This window comes from Oncorhynchus keta, chromosome 7, assembly GCF_023373465.1.
Source record: "Oncorhynchus keta strain PuntledgeMale-10-30-2019 chromosome 7, Oket_V2, whole genome shotgun sequence".
Taxonomy (NCBI): Eukaryota; Metazoa; Chordata; class Actinopteri; order Salmoniformes; family Salmonidae; genus Oncorhynchus; species Oncorhynchus keta.
This window is the reverse complement of record NC_068427.1, coordinates 7,272,886-7,297,460: the sequence shown is the minus strand read 5'-3', so window position 1 is coordinate 7,297,460 and position 24,575 is coordinate 7,272,886. Positions and strand designations below refer to the sequence as shown.

The 24,575-nt window shown below is 43.1% G+C and overlaps 2 protein-coding genes across 4 annotated transcripts in view; both read left to right on the top strand.

The window, feature by feature from the left end:
• The window catches only part of LOC118385914 (solute carrier family 35 member F5-like), a 38,841-nt gene extending 17,789 nt beyond the window's left edge, over positions 1-21,052 (top strand). For both annotated transcript variants that reach the window (XM_052521916.1, XM_052521917.1), the window contains exons 12-16: positions 15,299-15,458; positions 16,336-16,426; positions 16,886-17,043; positions 17,396-17,496; positions 18,474-21,052. In XM_052521916.1, the coding sequence (XP_052377876.1) occupies positions 15,299-15,458; positions 16,336-16,426; positions 16,886-17,043; positions 17,396-17,477 (491 nt within the window). In that variant the 3' untranslated portion in view covers positions 17,478-17,496; positions 18,474-21,052. The remainder of the gene's footprint in view (positions 1-15,298; positions 15,459-16,335; positions 16,427-16,885; positions 17,044-17,395; positions 17,497-18,473) is intronic.
• A 2,152-nt stretch (positions 21,053-23,204) lies between these two features.
• LOC118385912 (G-protein coupled receptor 39-like) overlaps positions 23,205-24,575 on the top strand; it is a 50,107-nt gene continuing 48,736 nt past the window's right edge. For both annotated transcript variants that reach the window (XR_004826122.1, XM_035773139.2), the window contains exon 1: positions 23,205-24,499. Coding sequence is in view for 1 of the 2 variants with exons in the window: in XM_035773139.2 (XP_035629032.1) it covers positions 23,713-24,499 (787 nt within the window). In the remaining variant the exon portion in view is untranslated. The remainder of the gene's footprint in view (positions 24,500-24,575) is intronic.

The following is a 24,575-nucleotide window of genomic DNA, read 5'->3' as shown; positions in this document are numbered from 1 at the left end:
TACCCTGTGCTCTGACCTCTTTCTCCCCTCTCCAGATGAAATCTCGCGTCTTGTGACGGCCGGCCGCCCAACAACCTGCCCGCTTGACCCTATCCCCTCCTCTCTTCTCCAGAACATTTCCGGAGACCTTCTCCCTTACCTCACCTCGCTCATCAACTCATCCCTGACCGCTGGCTACGTCCCTTCCGTCTTCAAGAGAGCGAGAGTTGCACCCCTTCTGAAAAAACCTACACTCGATCCCTCCGATGTCAACAACTACAGACCAGTATCCCTTCTTTCTTTTCTCTCCAAAACTCTTGAACGTGCCGTCCTTGGCCAGCTCTCCCGCTATCTCTCTCAGAATGACCTTCTTGATCCAAATCAGTCAGGTTTCAAGACTAGTCATTCAACTGAGACTGCTCTTCTCTGTATCACGGAGGCGCTCCGCACTGCTAAAGCTAACTCTCTCTCCTCTGCTCTCATCCTTCTAGACCTATCGGCTGCCTTCGATACTGTGAACCATCAGATCCTCCTCTCCACCCTCTCCGAGTTGGGCATCTCCGGCGCGGCCCACGCTTGGATTGCGTCCTACCTGACAGGTCGCTCCTACCAGGTGGCGTGGCGAGAATCTGTCTCCTCACCACGCGCTCTCACCACTGGTGTCCCCCAGGGCTCTGTTCTAGGCCCTCTCCTATTCTCGCTATACACCAAGTCACTTGACTCTGTCATAACCTCACATGGTCTCTCCTATCATTGCTATGCAGACGACACACAATTAATCTTCTCCTTTCCCCCTTCTGATGACCAGGTGGCGAATCGCATCTCTGCATGTCTGGCAGACATATCAGTGTGGATGACGGATCACCACCTCAAGCTGAACCTCGGCAAGACGGAGCTGCTCTTCCTCCCGGGAAGGACTGCCCGTTCCATGATCTCGCCATCACGGTTGACAACTCCATTGTGTCCTCCTGCCAGAGCGCTAAGAACCTTGGCGTGATCCTGGACAACACCCTGTCGTTCTCAACTAACATCAAGGCGGTGGCCCGTTCCTGTAGGTTCATGCTCTACAACATCCGCAGAGTACGACCCTGCCTCACACAGGAAGCGGCGCAGGTCCTAATCCAGGCACTTGTCATCTCCCGTCTGGATTACTGCAACTCGCTGTTGGCTGGGCTCCCTGCCTGTGCCATTAAACCCCTACAACTCATCCAGAACGCCGCAGCCCGTCTGGTGTTCAACCTTCCCAAGTTCTCTCACGTCACCCCGCTCCTCCGCTCTCTCCACTGGCTTCCAGTTGAAGCTCGCATCCGCTACAAGACCATGGTGCTTGCCTACGGAGCTGTGAGGGGAACGGCACCTCAGTACCTCAGGCTCTGATCAGGTCCTACACCCAAACAAGGGCACTGCGTTCATCCACCTCTGGCCTGCTCGCCTCCCTACCACTGAGGAAGTACAGTTCCCGCTCAGCCCAGTCAAAACTGTTCGCTGCTCTGGCCCCCAATGGTGGAACAAACTCCCCACGACGCCAGGACAGCGGAGTCAATCACCACCTTCCGGATACACCTGAAACCCCACCTCTTTAAGGAATACCTAGGATAGGATAAAGTAATCCTTCTCACCCCCCTTAAAAGATTTAGATGCACTATTGTAAAGTGGCTGTTCCACTGGATGTCATAAGGTGAATGCACCAATTTGTAAGTCGCTCCGGATAAGAGCGTCTGCTAAATGACTTAAATGTAAATATGTACAGTACCAATCCGAAGTTTGGACACACCTACTCATTCAAGGGTTTTTCTTTATTTTTACTATTTTCTACATTGTAGAATAATAGTGAAGACGTCACAACTATGAAAGAACACACATGGAATATGTAGTAAACAAAAAAGTGTTAAACAAATCTAAATATATTTATATTTGAGATTCTTCAAAGTAGCCTTGACAGCCTTGACAGCTTTCGCGTTTATCGTCGAAGGAATGAGCGTTACACCGAGGCCTGTACTCTGGTGCGGGATCGATTTGGAGGTGGAGGGTTCGTCATGGTCTGGGGCGGTCTCTCACAGCATCATCGGACTGAGCTTGTTGTCATTGCAGGCAATCTTAATGCTGTGCGTTACAGGGAAGAGATCCTTCTCCCTCATGTGGTACCCTTCCTGCAGGCACATCCTGACAGACAATGCGACTAGCCATACTGCTCGCTCTGTGCATGATTTCCTGCAAGACATGAATGTCAGTGTTCTGCCATGGCCAGCGGGATCTCAATCCCATTGAGCACGTCTGGGACCTGTTGGATCGGACGGTGAGGTCTAGGGCCATATCCCCCCAGAAATGTCCGAGCAAGCAAGAACTTACAGGTGCCTTGGTGGAAGAGTGGGGTAACATCTCACAGCAAGAACTGGCAAAACTGGTGCAGTCCATGAGGAGGAGATGCATTGCCGTACTTAATGCGCCGAGGAACTTCCACCTTCTTCACCCGCCGATTTTGATAAATTGTTTAGCTTGGTTCAAATGTTTTGGCCCATTCCTCCTGACAGCTGGTATAACGGAGTCAGGTTTGTCGGCCTCCTTGCTCACACACACTTTCAGTTTTGCCCACAAATGTTTTATAGGATTAGGTCAGGGCTTTGTGATGGCCTCTCCAATACCTTGACTTTGTTGTCCTTAAGCCATTTTGCCACAACTTTGGTATGATTGGGGTCATTGTCCATTTGGAAGACCCATTTGCGTCCAGTTTTAACTTCCTGACTGATGTCTTGATGTTGCTTCAATATATCCACATAATGTTCCTCCCTCATGCCATCTATTTTGTGAAGTGCACCAGTCCCTCCTGAAGCAAAGCACCCCCACAACATGATGTTGCCACCCCCGTGCTTCACGGTTGGGATGGTGCTCTTCGGTTTGCAAGCCTCCCCCTTTTTCCTACAAACGTATTGATGGTCAGTATGACCAAACAGTTATATTTTTGTTTCATCAGACCAGAGGACATTTCTCCGAAAAGTACGAGCTTTGTCCCCATGTGCAGTTGCAAACCGTGGTCTGGCTTTTTTTGTGGCGGTTTTTGAGCGGCCTTTCAGGTTATGTCAATATAGGACTCGTTTTACTGTGGATATAGATACTTTTGTACCTGTTTCCTCCAGCATCTTCGCAAGGTCCTTTTGCTGCTGTTCTGGGATTGATTTGCACTTTTCACACCAAAGTACGTTCATCTCTAGGAGACAGAATGCGTCTCCTTCCTGAGTGGTATGACGGCTGCATGGTCTCATGGTGTTTATACTTGTGTACTATTGTTTGTACAGATGAATGTGGTACCTTCAGGCATTTGAAAATTGCTCCCAAGGACGAACCAGACTTGTAAATGTCCTAACTGACTTGCCAAAACTATAGTTTGTTGACAAGAATTTTGTGGAGTCGTTGAAAAACGAGTTTTAATGACTCCAACATAAGTGTATGTAAACCTCTGACTTCAACTGTAAGTAAGTAGCCAAATCCCAAATTAATTAGTTGTCACATGATTCATTTAAATTGGGTAACAATTAAACATAGTTAGTGGATTAAATAAATAACAGTCATCAGATTAATCAAAGTAAAGTCACGACAGTAGTATGGATTTGAATGCTGACCTATGGTCAATGAACAGCATTCTTACATAGGTATTCCTCTTGTCCAGATGGGATAGGGCAGTATGCAGTGTGATTGGATTTATGCATCGTCTGTGGATCTATTGGGATGGTACGCAAATTGAAGTGGTTCTAGAGTGTCAGGTAAGGTAGAGGTGATATGATCCTTCGCTAGTCTTTCAGAGTACTTCATGATGACATAAGTGAGTGCTATAGTAAATTATTTCAAGTTAGCTTTGGTCTTTTGTGGGTGCAGGACCAATGGTGGCCACCTGGAAGCATGTGGGGACATTAGACTGGGATAGGGAGAGATCAAGTATGTCCGTAAACACTCCAGCCAGCTGGTCTGCGCATGCTCTGAGGACGCGGCAAGGGTTGCCATCTGAGCCGGTAGCCTTGCGAGGGTTAACACACTTAGATGTCTTACTCACATCGGAGGAGAGCCCACAGTCCTTGATAGCAGGCAGCGTCGGGGGCACTGTTCTCCTCAAAGTGGGAGAAGGTGTCCGTGTCCGTGACGTGGCTGGTTGTCTTTGAAGTTTGTGTCTGAGCCGTTGAACTCCACTTTGTCACTATACTGATGTTTTTTACCTTTCAGAGGGTACGCTTTGATTGCCTTACAGAGGGAATAACTACACTGTTTGTATTCGGCCATATTCCCAGTCACTTTGCCATGGTTAAATGCGGTGGTTCGCGCTTTCAGTTTTGCGCGAACACTGCCATCTATCCATGGTTTCTGGTTAGGTTAGGTTTTAATATTCACAGTGGGTACGACCTCTCCTATACACTTCCTGATAAACTCAGTCAACGTGTTAGTGTATTCGTCGATGTTATTCTCGGAGGCTACCCGGAACATATATCAGTCCGCGTGATCAAAACAATCTTGAAGCTTGGATTCTGATTGATCTGACCAGTGTTGACTAGTCCTTAGCACTGGTACTTCCTGTTTGAGTTATTGCCTATAGAAGGGAGTAGCAAAATGGAGTTGTGATCAGATTTGCCGCAGGGAGGGCGGGGGAGGGCCTTAGGCATCTCGGAAGTTGGAGTAACAGTGATCAAGTGTTTTAGCAGCGCGAGTACTACAGTCAATGTGTTGATAGAACTGCAGTAGCATTTCCCCATTTGCTTTGTTAAAATCTCCAGCTACAATAAATGCGGCCTCGGGATATGTGGTTTCCAGTTTGCATAAAGTCAGGTAAAGTTATTTTGAGGGACGTTGTGTTATCTGCTTCAGGGGGAATATACTTGGCTGTGAATATAACCAAAAAATAATTATCTTTGGAAGTAATACAGCATTTGATTGTGATGTATTCTAGGGTTCCTGTATGTTATCACAATCACACCATGAGAAGTTAACCATGAAACATACACCCCCACCCTTTTTCCCGGAGAGATATTTATACCTGTCTGTCGCACTGAACTGAGAACCCAACTGGCTGTACGGACTCAGACAGTATACCCCAAGGGAGTCATGTGTTTGTGAAACTGAGTATTTTACAATCCTTGATGTCTTTCTGGAAGGAAATCCTCGCCCTGAGCTCATCAACTTTATTGTCCAGAGACTCAACATTAGCGATCAATATACTCTGAAGCGGTTGGTGGTGTGCACGCCTCCTGAGTTGGACTAGAAGTCCACTCCGAATACCTCTTCTCTGCCGGCAGAGTTTTGGATCGCCCTCTGGAATCAGTTCAATTGCCCTGGGGGGTGCAAACAAAGGATCTGATTCGGGAAAGTCGTATACCTGGTCGTAATGCTGGTGAGTTATCACCTCTTTGATATCCGGCTGTATGTAATAACACAAAAACAATTCTGGTCTAATAATGTAAGAAATAACACATTAAAAATCAAAATGCTGCAAAGTTGCCTAGGGGCTAGAAACACGGCTTCCCTATCTATCGGCGCCATTTTCCCTAAACCCTCAACCCTTGCTCTCTCTCCATGAAGCATGCAAGCATCACATTTATGTGATTAATAGGACCTGACCTAATAGGACCTGACCTATAGCCTATCATATCACATCAATAAATTGGTTATAACAAACTCCGAACACAGTAACGTGAAAGCAAAATGGATGCGGAGGACGTGAAAAATAAACTCAATGGGAGAATGTTTACTGGTTGCTCAGGAGGGTAAGGTGAAGTCATCTGTGGAAGACGGCCTGGCTTAGTTGTTGAAACTACTGGTAGTCAATAAAAAGGAGGGTACAGGAGCAAGCATTGTTTGAGTATTATGTGTGCTAAACAGTTGCTGTTAGATTACAATATTATTCTGACATTTTGGAACAGTGTAAACAACAATAAATAAATTAGGGTACCGGAGTCTGTTCTAATGATGTAAAAAAAAAAGCCTTACAGCAGACTAAAAACAGTTGCATGCATTCATGAATTGTGGTTTATTTATTGTTTAGGCTAATTATTCAAAGCTCCCTTTTTGTTATTTAATTTTAAAACTAAAATGCTTGATGACATTTCAAATCATGAATCTCGTGTGATGGCATGAACGAATGAATGAGTGTGCAAGATGGCGCCGACAGAGATGGTCACCTCGCTTCGAGTCCTTAGGAAACTAAGCAGTATTTCGTTTTTTTATGTATTATTTCTTAAGATTTCCTGGGGTAACAATGTAAGTGTTTTTACATATAGCCGGTAAGAACTATTGGATATAAGACCGACGTCAACTTACCAACATTACGACCATGAATACGACTTTCCCGAAGCGGATCCTCTGTTTGGACCACCACCCAGGACAATGGACCTAATCCCAGAAGCCGACCCCAAAACAACAGTGCCGCAGACAGAGAGGCCTCCTGGTCAGGCTCCATAGATGTGCACATTGCTCACAGCTCCGGGTATACTACTCGCCAATATCCAGTCTCTTGACAACAAGGTAGATGATATTTGAGCAAGGGTTGCCTTCCAGGGAGACATCAGAGATTGTAACATCCTATGTTTCACGGAAACATGGCTCTCTCGGAATATGTTGTCTGAATCGGTTCAGCCACCGGGCTTCTCCATGCATCGTGCCGACAGAGAGAAACTCTTCTCTGGGAATAGGAAGGGCGGGGGTAAATGCCTCATGATTAACAACTCATGGTGTAATCATAACACAGGAACTCAAGTCCTTCTGCTCACCTGACCTAGAATTCCTTACAATCAAATGCCGGCCATATTATTTTCCAAGGGAATTATCGTCAGTTACGTTACAGTGGTCCACATTTCCCCTCAAGCAGACACCAAGGAACTTCACTGGACTCTATGTAAACTGGAAACCATATATCCTGGGGTTGCATTTATTGTAGCTGGGGATTTTAACAAAGCAAAATTGAGAACAAAGCTACCTAAATTTGATCAGTTTATTGATTGCACTACGCACGTGTCTAATACACTCGATCACTGCTACTCTAACTTCCACGATGCATACACAGCCCTCCCCCACCCTCCCTTTGGCAAATCTGACCACGACACCATCTTTTGCTCCTACCGTCTTATAGGCAGAAACTCAAACAGGCTGTACCAGTGACTAGAACCATTCAATGCTGGTCTGACCAAGCGGAATCCACGCTTCAAGTTTGTTTTGATCATGCGGGCTGGAATATGTTCCGGTCAGCCTCAGATAACAACATCGATCTATACGCTGACTTCGAGTGCATTGGGGATGTTGTACCCACTGTGACTATTCAACCTACCCTAACCAGAAACCGTGGATGGATGGCGGCATTCGCGCAAAACTGAAAGCGCAAACCACCGCATTTAACCATGGAAAGAGGTCTGGAAATATGGCTGAATATAAACAGTGTAGTTATTCCCTACGCAAGGCAATCAGACAAGCGAAATACCGGTGCAGGAACAAAGTGGAGTCGTAATTCAGGGTCTGCAGGAAATGGCAGGGTCTAAAGGAAATAACGGACTACAACAAAGAACCAGCCACGTCACGGACACCAACGTCATGCTTCCAGACAAACTAAACACCTTCTTTGCCCTACTCTGAGGATAATACAGTGCCACCGTTGTGGCTCACAAACAAGGACTGCGCCGGCCGACCCCCATGTTAAACCTCGCAAGGCTTCTGGCCCAAACACCAACCATTGCCCGCATCCTCAGAGCATGTGCAGACCAGCTGGCTGGTGTGTTTACAGACATATTCAATCACTCCTTATCCCAGTCTGCTGCCCCCACATGCTTCAAGATGGCCACCCTTGTTCCTGTACCCAGGAAGGCAAAGATAACTGAACTAACTACACCTGAAGCACTCACTTCTGTCATCATGAAGTGCTTTGAGAGACTAGTCAAGGATCATATCACCTCCACCATACCGGCCTCCGTAGACCCACTTCAGTTTGCGTACCACCCCAACAGGTCCACAGACGATGCAATCGCCATCACACTGCACACTGCCCTATCCCATCTGGACAAGAGGAATACCTACGTAAGAATGCTGTTCATTGACAACCGCTCAGCATTCAACATCATAGTACCCTCCAAGCTCATCGATCTGGAGGCCCTTGGTCTCAACCCCTCCCTGAGCAATTGGGTCCTAGACTTTCTGTCGAGCCGCCCCAGGTGTTGAAGGTAGGAAACAACATTTCCACTTCGCTGATCCTCATCACTGGGGCCCCACAAGGGTGCGTGCTCAGCTCTCTCCTGTACTCCCTGTTCACCCACGACTGCGTGGCCATGCCCGCCTCCAACTCAATCATGAAGTTTGCAGACGACACAACAGTAGTGGGCTTGATTACCAAGAATGACGAGACCGAGAGGAGGTGAGGGCACTCAGTGTGGTGTCAGGAAGTGTCAGTATCTCACTCAACGTCAACAAAACAAAGGAGATGATCATGGACTTCAGTAAATAGCAGAGGGAGCACCCACCTATCCACATAGAAGGGACAGCAGTGGAGTTGGAAAGATTTTAAGTTTCTCGGCATGGAGGGCAGGTAGTTTGCCCCCAGTGATGCGTTGTGCAGACCGCACCACCCTCTGGAGAGCTGTTGCGCCTTCTTCACCACACTGTGTGTGTGGGTGGACCATTTCAGTTTGTCCGTAATGGTCCACTGAAATGGTCCACCCACACAGACAGTGTGGTGTAGAAGGCGCAACAGCTCTCCAGAGGGTGGTGCGGTCTGCACAACGCATCACCGGGGGCAAACTACCTGCCCTCCAAGACACCTACAACACCCGATGTCACAGCTAAACAGTAATCACTAACTCAGAGAGGCTGCTGCCTTCCTTGAGACCCAATCACTAGCCATTTTAATAAATGAATCACTAGTCACTTTAAATAATGCCACTTTAATAATGTTTACATATCTTATATTACTTCATATGTATATACTGTATTTTATACAATCTACTGCACCTTGCCTATGCCGCTCGGCCATTGCTCATCCATATATTTAAATGTACATACACCCCTTTTAGATTTGTCTGTATTAGGTAGTTGTTGGGAAATTGTTAGATATTACAACACTGTTGGAACTAGATGCACAACATTTCACTACACTCGCATTAACAACTGCTAACCATGTGTATGTGACCAATACGATTTGATGATTTGGTTGATACAGTAGCCTATGTATTGAAGTATATAAATAAGTAAGTTACGGTACTAAGACTGAACAGGACATGCCTACAGCTCGATGGTGGTTATACAAGGCTACTATACAAAGCCTACTAATGACAACAACATTACTTATTATTATAATGATGATCATAATAATAATTGTAATAATAACAATAAAAGGAGATCAAGAAAAAGGAGGGTATAAGAGCGAGAGCTGCGTGCTTTTATTGTGTGACAAACGGGCGATGTTAGATTGCCTATTTGGAACAGTGTAAATAACACTAAATAAGTATTACCAGTTTGTTCTAATGAAAGCCTTTATTACAGCATAGCAAAGAGCAAAAACAGCCAAATCTGTGATATGGCTTTATCATACATTTTACCGTTGCATGAGGCCTGGTGCTCTTGGAATCAGTAGGCTATTAAACAACCACTCAAACAGGCAACAGGTGCAAGATCTGTCTTATTTTTCTAGAGATATATGGATGATCATTAAGCCAGGCATATTTACCAGTTAGGCTATTGATTATAGACCGAATTAAGTTTGGTTTTCCTACATTTTCTTAGCCTGTCTAAGTCGAGCTGTTTCCTCCTCACTGTTCTCAATCCCAATATACTGGTTAACTTTGCTATTATGCACATGGCAACGTAAGGAAAGACACCAATGGATTAGCAGCTGGGTCTGGTCTGCTTAGTTCACGTGCTGTAATGTAACCAGACATGTGATGAGTGGAATACCTCTCTTCCTCTTCCGTCTCTCTGCTGTGTGCGCTCGGTCTCGGCAACTAACAGCTGCTGTATAGCTGCCAGTTTCTCTTGTGATGCTTAAACATCCACTATGCGTGCAGCTTTGAGCAACAATCTTGAACGAAAACGTACAGAAAGTTCATCCATCAGCACATTCCCAGGCATTTCTTTAGATAACAGCAAAACTTTTGAATTCCTCTTGTTTCAACTCTAAATTTCCCACAATGATTTTAATCAGAATATCCATTCAATTTAGCTACATTTTTTGTTGTAGTTCTCATGTCAAATGATTTAAGCCAATTATCCCAGTTCTAGTAGTATCATCTTGCAACTAGTGCATGTTGAAGAACATGGATAAGTAGGCTAGATCTATTAATAGTTGTATGATATTTTACAAGAACTTAGACCTGATCTGTTGTTATTGTCTTAGAATAGAGTTTATTTGGTGTTTTCTTCCCCTATAATCAAAAGACACAGTGTACAAAATATTAGGAACACCTTTCTAATATTGAGTTGCACCCACTTGCCCTCAGAATAGCCTCAATTCATCGGGGCATGGACTACAAGGTGTCGAAAGCATTCCATAGGGATGCTGGCCCATGTTGACTCCAATGCAGTTGTGTCAAGTTGACTATTCTTAATACACACAGGAGACTGTTGAGCATGAATAACCCAGCAATGTTGCAGTTCTTGACACACACAAACCGATATTTTGTCATGCCCAATTTTTATTTAACCAGGCAAGTCAGTTAAGAACAAATTCTTATTTTCAATGACGGCCTAGGAACAGTGGGTTAACTGCCTGTTCAGGCGCAGAACGACAGATTTGTACCTTGCCAGCTCGGGGGTTTGAACTTACAACCTTCCGGTTACTAGTCCAACGCTCTAACCACTAGGCTACCCTGCCGCCCTCTGAATGGCACACGTACACAATCCATGTCTGAAAGCTTAAAAATCATTCTTTAACCTGTCTCTTCCCCTTCATCTACGATGATTTTTGTGGATTTAATAGGTGACATCAATAAGAGATCATAGGATTCACCTGGTCAGTCTGTCATGGAAATAACATGCTTTTTCCACATTCTGTTACGTTGGAGCCTTATTGTAGAATGGATTAAATCGTTGTTGTTTTTTTATCAATCTCCACCCAATACCCCATAATGACAAAGAAAAAACAGTTTTAATTTTTTTTTTTTGCAAATGTATTAAAAATAAAGAACTGATTTCACATTCAGTGGTCCTTCTGTAGCTCAGTTGGTAGAGCATGGCGCTTGTAACGCCAGGTTAGTGGGTTCGATTCCCGGGACCACCCATACGTAGAATGTATGCACACATGACTGTAAGTCGCTTTGGATAAAAGCGTCTGCTAAATGGCATATATTATTATTATATTATATTATTATATATTATTATTCACAAAAGTATTAAGAATCTTTACTCAGTACTTTGTTGAAGCACCTTTGGCAGCGATTACAGCCTCAAGTCTTCTTGGGTATGACGTTACAAGCTTGTGTTTGGGGAGTTTCTCCCATTCTTCTCTGCAGATTCTCTCATTCTCTGTCAGGTTGGTTGGGGAGAGTCGCTGCACAGCTATTTTCAGGTCTCTCCAGAGATGTTGGATCGGTTTCAAGTCTGAGCTCTGGCTGGGCCACTCAAGGACCTTCAGAGACTTGTCCCGAAGCCACTCCTGTGTTGTCTTGGCTGTGTGCTTAGGGTTGTTGTCCTGTTGGAAGGTGAACATCGCCCCAGTTTTGAGGTTCTGAGCGCTCTGGAACAGGTTTTCATCAAGTATCTCTCGGTACTTTGCTCCGTTCATCTTACCCGCTATCCTGACTGTCCCTGCCGCTGAAAAACAATCCCACAGCATGGTGCTGCCACTCATGCTTCACCTTGGATGGTGCCAGGTTTCTTCCAGACATGGCATTCAGGCCAAAGATTTTAATCTTGGTTTCATCAGACCAGAAAATCATGTTTTCCTTTAGGTGTGTTTTGGCAAACATCAAGTGGCCTGTTGTGCCTTTTACTGAGGAGTGGCTACCGTCTGGCTATAAAGGCCTGATTGGTGGAGTGCTGCAAAGATGGTTGTCTGTCCTTCTGGAAGGTTCTCTCATCTCAGCAGAGGAACTCTGGAGCTCTGTCCTTCAATTCTGCAGAATTTTTGGTACCCTTCCCCAGTTCTGTGCTTTGTCACTATCCTCTCTTGTTCTATGGACAATTCCTTCAACCTAATGGCTTGATTTTTTGCTGTGACAGGCACTGTCAACTGTGGGACCTTTCCAAATCGTATCCAATCAATTGAATGTACCACAGGTGGACTTCCAATCAAGTTGTAGAAACATCAAGGATGATCAATGGAAACAGGATGCACCTGAGCTCAATTTTGAGTCTAATGGCAAATGGTCTAATTTACTTATTTAAATAAGGTATGTTTTAATTTTTTATAAATTTGCAAAAATGTCAATAAACTGTTTTCGCTTTGTCATTAAGGGGTATTGTGTCATGCTGCTAGGTGACCTAAACTGTGATGCCCTCAATCTCACACAAATTATCAATGAACCTACCAGGTACAACCCCAAAGCCGTAAACACGGGCACCCTCATAGATATAATCCTAACCAATTTGCCCTCTAAATACACCTCTGCTGTTTTCGACCAAGATTTCAGCGATCACTGCCTCATTGCCTGCATCCGTAATGGGTCAGTTGTCAAATGACCTACACTCATCACTATCAAACGCTCCCTGAAACACTTCAGCAAGAAGGTTTTTCTAATCGACCATGCCCGGGTATCCTGGAAGGATATCGACCGCATCAAGAAATTTAGAACCAGGAACAGATATAGCCCTTGGTTCTCTCCAGACCTGACTGCCCTTAACCAACTCAACGTTGTGGAACATTGTAAAGTCCATGGAGAATAAGAGCACCTCTTCCCAGCTGCCCACTGCACTGAGGTTAGGAAACTCTGTCACCACCGATAAATCCACTATAATTGAGAGTTTCGATAAGCATTTTTCTACGGCTGGCCATGCTTTCCACCTGGCCACCCCTACCGCAGTCAACAGCACTGCCACCCCCCCACAGCAACTTGCCCAATCCTTCCCCACTTCTCCTTCTTCCAAATCCAGTCAGCTGATGTTCTGAAAGAGCAGAGAAATCTGGACCCCCACAAATCACCGGGCTAGACAATCTGAACCCTTTCGTTCTAAAAATGATCTGCCGAAATTGTTGCAACCCCCAACGACCCAAGAAATGGTTTCAACCCCTGATAATTTGTGTGAGATTGAGGGCATCAAGCTTAGCCTGTTGAACCACTGACGTCTGAGATTCCCAAAGATTGGAAAGCAGCTGCGGTCATCCCCCTCTTCAAAGGGGGGGACACTCTTGGCCCAAACTGCTACAGACCTAGATCTATCCTACCCTGCCTTTCTAAGGTCTTCGAAAGCCAAGTTAACAAACAGATCATCGACCATTTCGAATCCCACCATACCTTCTCCGCTATGCAATCTGGTTTCAGAGCTGGTCATGGGTGCACTTCAGCCACGCTCAACGTTCTAAACGATACATTAACCGCCATCGATAAGAAACAATACTGTGCAGCCGTATTCATTGACCTGGCCTAGGCTTTCGACTCTGTCAATCACCACATCCTCATCGGCAGGCTCAACACCCTTGGTTTCTCAAATGATTGCCTCGCCTGGTTCACCAACTACTTCTCCAACAGAGTTCAGTGTGTCAAATCTGAGGGCCTGTTGTCCGGGCCTATGGCAGTCTCTATGGGGGTGCCACAGGGTTCAATTCTTGGGCCGACTCTCTTCTCTGTATATATCAATGATGTCGCTCTTGCTGCTGGTGAGTCTCTGATCCACCTCTACGCAGACGACACCATTCGGTATACTTCTGGCCCTTTTTTGGACACTGTTAACAACCCTCCAGACGAGCTTCAGTGCCATACAACTCTCCTTCCGTGGCCTCCAACTGCTGTTAAATACAAGTAAAACTAAATGCATGCTCTTCAACCTGCCTGCACCTGCGCGCCTGTCCAGCATCACTATTCTGGACGGTTCTGACTTAGAATGTGTGAACAACTACAAATACCTAGGTGTCTGGTTAGACTGTAAATTCTCCTTCCAGACTCACATAAAACATCTCCAATTCAAAGTTAAATCTAGAATTGGCTTCCTATTTCCCAACAAAGCATCCTTCACTCATGCTGCCAAACTGACCATCTTACCGATCCTCGACTTTGGCGATGTCATTTACAAAATAGCCTCCTCCACCCTACTCAACAAATTGGATGTGGTCTATCACAGTGCCATCTGTTTTGTCACCAAAGCTCCATATACTACCCACCACTGCGACCTGTACACTCTCGTTGGCTGGCCCTCGCTTCATACTCGTCACCAAACCCACTGGCTCCAGGTCATCTACAAGACCCTGCTAGGTAAAGTCCCGTCTTATCTCTGCTCGCTGATCACCATAGCTGCACCCACCTGTAGCACACTTTCCAGCAGGTATATCTCACTTGTCACCCCCATAGCCAATTCCTCCTTTGGCCGCCTCTCCTTCCAGTTTTCTGCTGTCAATGACTCGAACGAACTACAAAAATCTCTGAAACTGGAAACCCTTATCTCCCTCACTAGCTTTAAGCACCAGCTGTCAGAGCAGCTCACAGATCACTGCACCTGTACATAGCCCATCTATAAATAGCCCAAACAACTACCTCTTCCCCTATTGTATTTATTTATTTTGCTCCTTTGCACCTCAGTATTTCTATTTCTACTTTGCACACTCATCTACTGTCAAATCTACCATTCCAGTGTTTTAATTGCTATATTGTATTTACCTATTTATTGCCTTTTACCTCTCTTATCTCACCTCATTTGCTCACATTGTATATAGACTTATTTTTCTACTGTATTATTGACTGTATGTTTGCTTTACTCCATGTGTAACTCTGTGTTGTTATATATGTCGAACTGCTTTGCTTTATCTTGGCCAGGTCACAGTTGTAAATGAGAACTTGTTCTCAACTTGCCTACCTGGTTAAAGGTGAAATAAAAAATAAATGAAAAAATTCTAACATTTATTAAATAGTCAAACAAAGTATGGAAAAAGTCTAGGGGTCTGAATACTTTCCGAATGCAACTCAATGGGATGTTAAATATATATATATATACTTTAAGTTCAAATTTGAACAATTGAAAAAAAAGAGATTGATGGAGTTAATCGCACAGAAAAGCATGTGATTAACTAGATACTTAAAAAATCCTATGGCATCCCTAATTATATTATTGAATGTTAGTAATATGTAACTTGTAACATTTTTACCTGTGAATAGTGATAAATGTTAATAACATATAAGTAGTAATATAGTTGTTATTTTCTGTTATCTGTATCTCTTAGGGTTTGTGGGTTTGTTCAACCTGCTCCTCCTGTGGCCAGGGTTCCTTGTGCTTCACTACACAGGCTTCGAGGCCTTTGAGCTGCCCAGCAAGCTCGTGTGGATCTACATCCTCGTCAACGGCCTCATCGGTACCGTGCTCTCCGAGTTCCTCTGGCTCTGGTGCGTGTCGGTTGATGGATGGATTGAACGATTGAATTATGTGCACTACACCTTGTCTGCTCTGCTATTCACACTGTGTGGAAACACACACTGTTCAAAAACCTGTTTCTTTAATCCAAACTTGATATTTGTGTGCATAAATTGGCCTTGTGTGTAAATCATGCATTGATTTCAATGGGAGATATTCACGAAAATTAGAGTTACCCGGACAGATCTCGAGTTAAGATTCGGCCCCATGGGGTATTCAACCGGGGGTCTGCGGCCCACAAGAGAGCCCTTGGGGCCCCCAATTGGAGCCTATTACACTCACTAGAATATTTCACATGGGCTTTGTTTAACCAGCTAAACAGCTGCTCTTAGCGAAAATGTGTTTGGAGTTACCTTTCTTGCAAATAGGCTGTTAGAGTTTTGATTATATTGTGGGGACTGGAGGTCAAAATTATCTACCAAATTTGTATTTTATTTTACCTTTATTTAACTAGGCAAGTCAGTTAAGAACAAATTCTTATTTTCAATGACTGCGGGTTAACTCCCTGTTCAGGGACAGAACGACAGATTTGTACCTTGTCAGCTCGGGGGTTTGAACTTGCAACCTTCCGGTCACTAGTCCAACGCTCTAACCACTAGGCTACCCTGCCGCCCCTCTGCTCATTTCACCTGATAAGACAAGATGCGGGAATGTTTTATTTTTGCTAATGTATGTGGTTCGCCGGTGTGCCTGGGAAGGGGTCCCTGGCCAAGAAAAAGGTTGAAGACTGCTATAGGATGTTATGCAGAGTTGTGCCCGAGTGATAAACATTTGAATTATTGCTTAAAGCTAGCATTTGATTGAATTGCTTGTGTTCTTTATAATGTTGTCTGTTACTTCTTTCCATAGGGGCTGCTTTCTCACCTCCTCCTTAATAGGCACACTGGCCCTCAGCCTCACTATCCCACTCTCCATCATAGCAGACATATGCATGCAGAAGGTAAGAGGGGGCACTATTATTGCCAGACACACATGTTGCCGTCACACTCTTTAGCATGACTGGTCTACCAAAGGTGTTGTGTAAAAATGGTTCATTGGTCTAATAGTGGGACTGGGTTGTGATGGATGCTATGTCACATGCCACTTAGCGTAATTCTGTTTTGTGACAGGGTATCACCTAGGAATGTGATGAGAGAGCTTTGTCTGTATATGCTAAGTTTCAAATTAGCATATATTTTTGTGTGGCAATAGTTTAAAAAGTTGAGATGTCAAGACAATGCACTACTCTTCTTTAAATCAGTCCTGAGATGGTTGGGATTGCTATACCTGTAGCTTTTCTTAAAACCGTAAGTTCATTGCAAATATTGGATAATGTTTCTGACCCATTGTTAGGCAACTGGCCCTTCCTTCTATAAATGTGCTATTTAAGCAGCTATCACTGCTATGTTTCTGTCCCCAGGTGCGTTTCTCCTGGCTGTTTTTCGCTGGAGCGGTTCCCGTATTCCTCTCCTTCTTCATCGCCACTCTGTTATGTCACTACAACAACTGGGACCCTGTTATGGTGGCGCTACGAAGAGTGTTTGCCTTTATATGCCGCTCGAAACACCGGATTCAAAGGTACTAGGGAAACCACTTGCTACTCTTTGTATTGTGCTGTTAACTTGGCCGATGCTTTGCAAAGTTTTACTTTCACAATAGTTGTAAACACACACATGCATGTACGCACACACACAGAGAATCACTCTTATATTATCCAAATCTCTGTTATAAAGTCTCTTCCCTGACATTGAATCAAGGACAATGGTTAGCGTTGGTTACTTTTAGGTTTGTGGAGATCGTTGTATTTCAATTTGTTTGCCTTTATGACGTTAATTTATTTGCATTATTGTGACGGCCCTCAATTTTCAACTGAATGCTAGTTGTTCCCATTCAGGTAGTGATTATGATCATGATAATCCTCTTCCGTCAGATTGCCAGAAGACTGCGAACAGTGTGAAAGCCTTATTCCCTTACACACCGTCTCCCATGACAATGAAAGCTTCTGCTTGTGATGCACCAGCCAATCACAAGGTAAGGAGACATCCAACTTCCTGTTTTTTTACGCCCTGTTACAATCTGAGGTTACCTGTGAAATAATAATGAATGTTTTTTTAATTTTTATTTAGAACTGTTATTTACAAACTAGTGTTTCCAATCAAGTAGTATACAGAGAATGGTCAATTTATAGTATTGATGAATAGCTGCATAAGAGACACAAACGTGATCTATTTTTGTCCAATGCTATTTGCCACATCATCAGGAAAACACTGGATTAACTCGCTTCTTATAATCACAACTTGTTTGTCTTTGAGCATCTGTTATGCATTTATCTAGGCCTACTTTATTAAATGTTTATACATAGTGTCGAGTGAGAGAGGTAGGACATGACGTAGAGGATGTTCATAATGTAAATATTTTAGATTAGACCATCGCCCACCCACTCCAAGGAATCTGGATTTTACCATGAAAAAAAAGATTTTTTGATTTGTTTTCCCTGTTATTCGTTTTCGATACATTGTAAATGAAGACATGGTGTCTCATAGATGTGCCATTGGTGAATGCTGTATTAGAACTACCCAAGGATATTATTCCTATCCTATTCTGAGGTTCCAGGCTTATCCAGGATTTGTCTGATAAGTACCCTCCTAGTATTCTGCTGGATTTATGCTGATAATGATGTAGCTAGGTTTTTATCAAAGAAACCAGCTGAAGGCTGTCAGTGGTTTCCATAGCAAAAATTATGACTTATCATTATGATCAAAATGTAGGAGTACATCCATTTGTACCCTTCTTGGGACATCAAACAGCCCAACCACCGGCAAGATGGAAAATGTGATCATTTGAGTCAATAACAGACACACGAAATGGCTGTCTCTCATCTCGCCCATTTTATAACAGAGTAAAGTCCATTACAGAAAAATGTGCGGTGCATGGGTGAGTCTGTTTATATTGGTCTCCAATAGAGAAAACTAGGTATACTCCTCAAATGTGTGTCTTTCTCTCACCAGATGGTGAATACAGCGCAGAGCAGTGCGCAGAAGGTGAAGTGACAATCTCAAAACGACCAAACAGAGACCTTACCCCCAGTGCCTCTCATTCAACCTATATATTCTCTGCAGTGTGGAGATGACCGATCCATCTCTACAAGATGAACTCTTTTTCCTTTGTACAACGTTGACGCGACTCGGGGGAAACCCACCTGGGGACAGAAACATAGCAGTGTGTTTTGTTATGTCGGATTTCGTTGTGTAAAAAGAAGGACTTTATGGTACTGAAAGTGCCAGCCTTTTATCAATGGCTCATACTGTCATGTGGCCACTTGAAATGGTACAAGTTTTTAAATAATGAGACAGAGGCTTCAGTCAGACCATAAGGAGAAAAGCAAAGGTGTTGTTTTTGTCGTGAGGGGAAAAGTGCTCTGATTGGCTAATGTAGATGTATCCTCTTGTTGGTTGGCTAATGTAGATGTATCCTCTTGTTGGTTTTCTATAGCCTCACTGCTTGTTCACAGGTGTGGGTTTGGAGCAAGCACAATTCAGACCTGTTCATCTAGAAATAGTATGGGTGTAAAAAGTTGGTAATGTACTTCATTATCAGGCTGTTTAGGTGATTTACGAATCCGATTTACAGATCTGTCCATATTCATAAATGGTCTCAGAGTAGGAGTATTGATATAGGATTTGTTTAGCCCTTTAAATCATAATGACTATGATTATATGGACACAGGGGACCTGCACTATATCAGCAATGCTACTCTAGGACACTTTTTTTTAAATACAGGTCCATTTGTGCAGTGCCTGCTCAGAATCACTGTGAACAAGCAGTATCTGAAGTTTGAGATTAGAAGAGAGCTGAGCACAGCTGTTGACTACCGCCTTTGATTTCTCCCCCATACTCTACATCCCTCTATCTCTGGCCCCTGGCAGCCAGGCAATGCTGGATCATGAAGGAAATCTGTGATGAAGACGTTTGTATGCGTTCTAATGTGAACTAAGACTAACCCCTCAACTAAACTAAGCTGCAAAACAAAAGTTCTAAATGCTGCTGCCTTTTCAACTGAAAACAGATGCCATCTCCAAACAGGTGTAAGTACTGTACTACGTCATGAAATGCAAATACATTGTTACTTTAGTTTGTATTTCACATAATGACCCTTCTATACAAATAATAGCTTCGATGTTCTCAGATGTTTTACTCCACTTGTTTGTGTAAATCTTAACATGTTATGACACTAAAAAAGGTGGCATGGATTTAAGACAGACCAAGTAAATAGATTTTGCAGTATGTTTAACAAAAGCACTATTTTACCATCCAATTAAGTTCCCTTAGTCTTAATAGAGACCATTACCTAATAATGATCTGTTTTATCATTTCTACCACTCCTCGGTGGGCATTAGGAGCCATGAATGGAGACTTTATCTGATTTGATTATCGTTCAAAAATTATGTTTAATGGTAAAATTTATGCCATGATAATGTTTGTATGTCCAACAATTCTATTTTAGACACATTTTGTTTGATCAGCACCTACAATGCAAATCAATCACCCACTCACTCTTATTCTGCTGCTGATTTCATTTGATGAGTAAAAGCATATATTTTTAGTTTTTTTTGTCTCTGTAACCCTTCCTGTACACCATGACAAGGAGCATGTTATCAATATTTTTCCATCAACTGTCAACCTGTGTACAGAACTGTTTTCCCAGTGCTCGGTATGGATAGGACACATTTTATGACTGGCGATAATTGCAGGAAGTAATTACTTGCCCTGTAAAACTGTAAAAAAAAAAAAAAAAAAGTTCAGCCCCTTGAGCCATCTTTAACTTTGTCTAACTCAGTTTTTACTTTCACATTGTCAAAAAAAAATGTATACCTTAGCCAATAGCTTTTGTCACTATCAGCTGTGATTAATGCACAAAGGAAATCAGCTGTGAGATGTATTTGGTTGTTTAATTCATGGGGTTCCTGTAGTCTATTTATATTTGCAAAAACAGGAACTCTGGAACTGTACATCATATGATCATCGGTAAGCTAAAATGTAGATATGAAACAAATGATCATATCATCCATTTATGGAGTTTCTTATCGATGGGCAGGGTGCCAGATACATAAGTGCATTGTTTGTAATTTTTTCAAAACTCATGTTTTTAAAATGTGTATGTTTTCAAAAATTCAAAAAAACAATCAATGGTGCTTACGGAATGTGCATATATCGTATACAGTAGTTTTTTTTTTCTCAGGTACTTTTACTTTGTCCAATCAGATTTTGTTTTGATAATGTCCCTTCCTTTATTAATGGATCTCTTTTTAAAAGATGTATGCTGATTTATAAAAGTGTGATTATCATAGTTTACTGTATCATCACAAGCTCTTTTGATGTGAAGATTCACCCATTTTCAAATGTTATATCGTTTTTGTGCATCTCTGAGCGATGTTCTATTTATTCTTGGGAACATGCACAAAAACAATGTAAAAAAATAAATAATAATAAATGGGTGAAAGTGAATCTTTTGTTTGTCTTTGTTGTTCCGTAAGTCCCTTTTCAATGTTATGCTGCACTATTAAAACTATGTGAAGATGTATTTTCATTCTTGTCTCTGCCATAATTGTCTTTTCAATGTAAGAATGATGTCTTAATAGTGATTTTTGTCCTGGTATCCCCACCTTCTCCCTAAATGAACATACTTTTTTTTGCCATATAATTTACTATTGTGATTTTAAAATATAAACCTATTTAAATAAAATCACAAAAAATGTTGACTGGTCAAAAGCTGGAAAAGCTAAGAAATTCAAATGAGCATCGTCACATCCTGAAATTCACATATGCACTAGGAAGGTTTTCCAGCAGCTTTGACACCTGCTAAATTACTGTAGTTATATTGGTCTACTGTGCTTCAAACAACATGTACTCACTACATGGCAGGTTGCTTAGGATTTGTGAGCCACAGTTTTGTGTTGTGTGTTGGTTCACACTTTTCAATTTTGTGTGTGAGGTGTTCTGTATCTGTTATTGGACACAGGGCGGCCTACAAAAGACCCAAGGCTCAACTCAGGACGAGTGTTGTACACAAGATAGAAGAGTCATAGCGAGCTAACTTTGGACAACTGACTTTAACTCGGGCTAGCTGGTGACACAAAAGTGGTTTACCTTTTAGACATTTTTATATGGCAACTAATCCTTCAGAGCTAACCTGCTCCGCGGCAAGCTAACTCAGGGCTAACCCCATTTACCCTGAAAGAAGTATCTGAGCCACGAGTTGAGGACCAACATTCCCTCTGTCTCGCAATGATTGCGTCATCATTCCCTTCATGAGGAAGACGACTCATCTTGGAATAGCCTGCAGAACTCCTTGCGTCTTGATTCCTTGTTGCTGCCAGGACAATTTGAGACTAGTATTAGATGTGTTGAATGAGAGGTGCATATGTTTTGACTGAATTAAGAAATTGTGGTTGTAATTTGGGGTGGCAGGTAGCCTAGTGGTTAGAGTGTTGGGCCAGTAACCAAAAGGTTGATAGAACGAATCCCTGAACAAGGCAGTTAACCTACTGTTCCTAGGCCCTCATTGTAAATAAGAATTTGTTCTTAACTGACTTGCCTAGTTAAATAAAAAATAATGTTGAAAGTTGTAACTTTTGTTTATATTATTTCATAATTTTACAGTTGTATTGCTCAGCTTGGGCACCTTTGATAATGAGACCCTAGTCTCTGATTTCTCCTGACTAAATAAATCAAATAAAATTATATGGTATTAATCAAGAACTTAGGCATTTTAATATTACTGTTAACAAAAAAAACTATCAAATCCAATCTAATCCATCCACATGCGCTGAATACAACAGGTGTAGCTCATACAGTGAAATGCTTACTTAATGGCTCTAACCAATAATGCAAAAAAGGTATTAGGTGAACAATAGGTAGGTAAAGAAATAAAACAACAGTAGAAAGACAGGCTATATACAGTAGAGAGGCTACAAACAGACACCGGTTAGTCAGGCTGATTGAGGTAGTATGTACATGAATGTATAGTTAATGTGACTATGCATATATAATAAACAGAGAGTAGCAGCAGTGTAAAAAGTGGGGTTGGGGAGGCACACAATGCAAATAGTCCGGGTAACCATTTGATTATCTGTTCAGGACTCTTATGGCTTGGGGGTAAATACTGTTGAGAAAGCCTTCCCAGAAGAGTGGAGGCTGTTAAATCAGTAAAGGGGGGGCATCTCAATATTAATTCCAATGATTTTGGAATGAGATGTTCAACAAGCAGGTGGCCACATACTTTTGGTCATGTAGTGTACCTTGAAGAGATCCTGAGGCCCATTTTTTTCCCCCCCAGTCATGTGAAATCCATAGATTAGAGCCTAATGAATTTATTTCATTTGACTGATTTACTTATATGAACTGTAACTCAGTAATATCTTTGAAGTTGTTGCATGTTGAATTTATATCTTTTTTCAGTATAGTTTAAATGTATGTAAATAAGCCTAAGAATAATGACATGACCTTAGTTGAGTTGTTCTGGCCCGTAGTCTCCTCTACATATAGGCTAAGGCGTATTCACCCAAATGGGAGGTGATAATGTTCGAGTAAGGAACAACTCTGTATGACTAAAGAGATGTGTAGAAACCCTTGGTCCCGCCTACACACAATCACCCTTTACCTTGAAGTAGAGCCATACTAGACTTGAGTAGTGATAACAGAACAGGGCTGTGATCTATCTCCCCTGCTCTGAAGTTTAATGTTTAACTAGTAGGAGGGAGGAGATCAGTGCCTGCTGTCAGAGTGCAGCTTGAAGCATGGTCCAAGCCATGTAAATCCACTTTCTGGAAGAAGAACTGCACGGACGACCTATGGCTGCCTACAAAACTCAAGTCCTGCCACTTTGAGAGCTTATTCACAGGGGTGTTTCTCGGAAAACCTGAAACGAGGAAGAAACTTTCTGGTATGGCTAATGTGATCCTAATATTCTTCTGTGATATAGTTTATCTGGGCAACCAATTGGTCCATGGTGAGAAATGTGTTGTGTCGCAACAAACGTGGGATAATTTACTGTTAAATCAATCACAGTTTTAGACGAAGTTGTCTGAAATCTATTATTTTATCTCTGAAAAATACATTTCTCTCTGGCTGTTTGGATTGGATTTCCTCTTGGAATTCATTACAAAGACTCTGCCCTGCTAATCTGAAAAGCTTTTTTTTTTAAGTATATATTTGGAAATCGAAGCTCTAACAGATAAATCCGTTACTATGAATGAGGGGGAGGCCGAGATTTCTAAGGAGAAAGACTGGAAAGATCTGGAGCCCAACTATGCCATTAAAATCTTCCTCACCGTCCTGTACAGCCTCATCCTGCTCATAGGCATTGTGGGTAATGGAGTCACCATCCAGGTGATGCAGGTGCTGCAGCATAATGGCTACATGCAGAAGTACGTGACGGACCACCTGGTGAGCCTGGCGTGCTCCGACCTTCTGGTCCTCCTCATAGGCATGCCCGTGGAGCTCTACAGCGCCACATGGTTCCCCTTCACCTCCACCTCGGGTGACGCTTCCTGCAAGATCTACAATTTCCTGTTCGAAGCCTGCAGTTATGCCACCATCTTGAATGTGGCGACACTCAGCTTTGAACGCTACATGGCCATTTGCCACCCATTCCGCTTTAAGGCCCTGGCAGGAGAGCGAACAGGGGGCCTCATTGCTCTCGCCTGGGTCACGTCTGTGTTCGTGGCTATCCCGCTGCTGTTCACCACGGGAATGGAGGGCCACGTCATAGAGCCAGACGTTGGGCCAGTCCAGAACCTGACATTCTGCACCAACCTGAGGGAGAGGTGGGGGGTGTACAGGGCCAGTATCTTTGTGGCGTTCATCGTGTACATGGTGGTGCTGGTCAGCGTTGGGGTCATGTGTCGGGGCATGATCCTGGTCCTTCAGAAAACCATGAGGCCCATGGGAGGAGGGGTCAACGGAGCAGAGGGCACACCAAAACACGAGAGTGCCCGGGTCAAAGCCGCCAAGAAGCAAACCATACTTTTTCTAGGTATGTTAACACTTACAGTATATACTCTACCCAAAATATCTAAAATGTTACCGATTGCAATTTGGAATGGATGTTG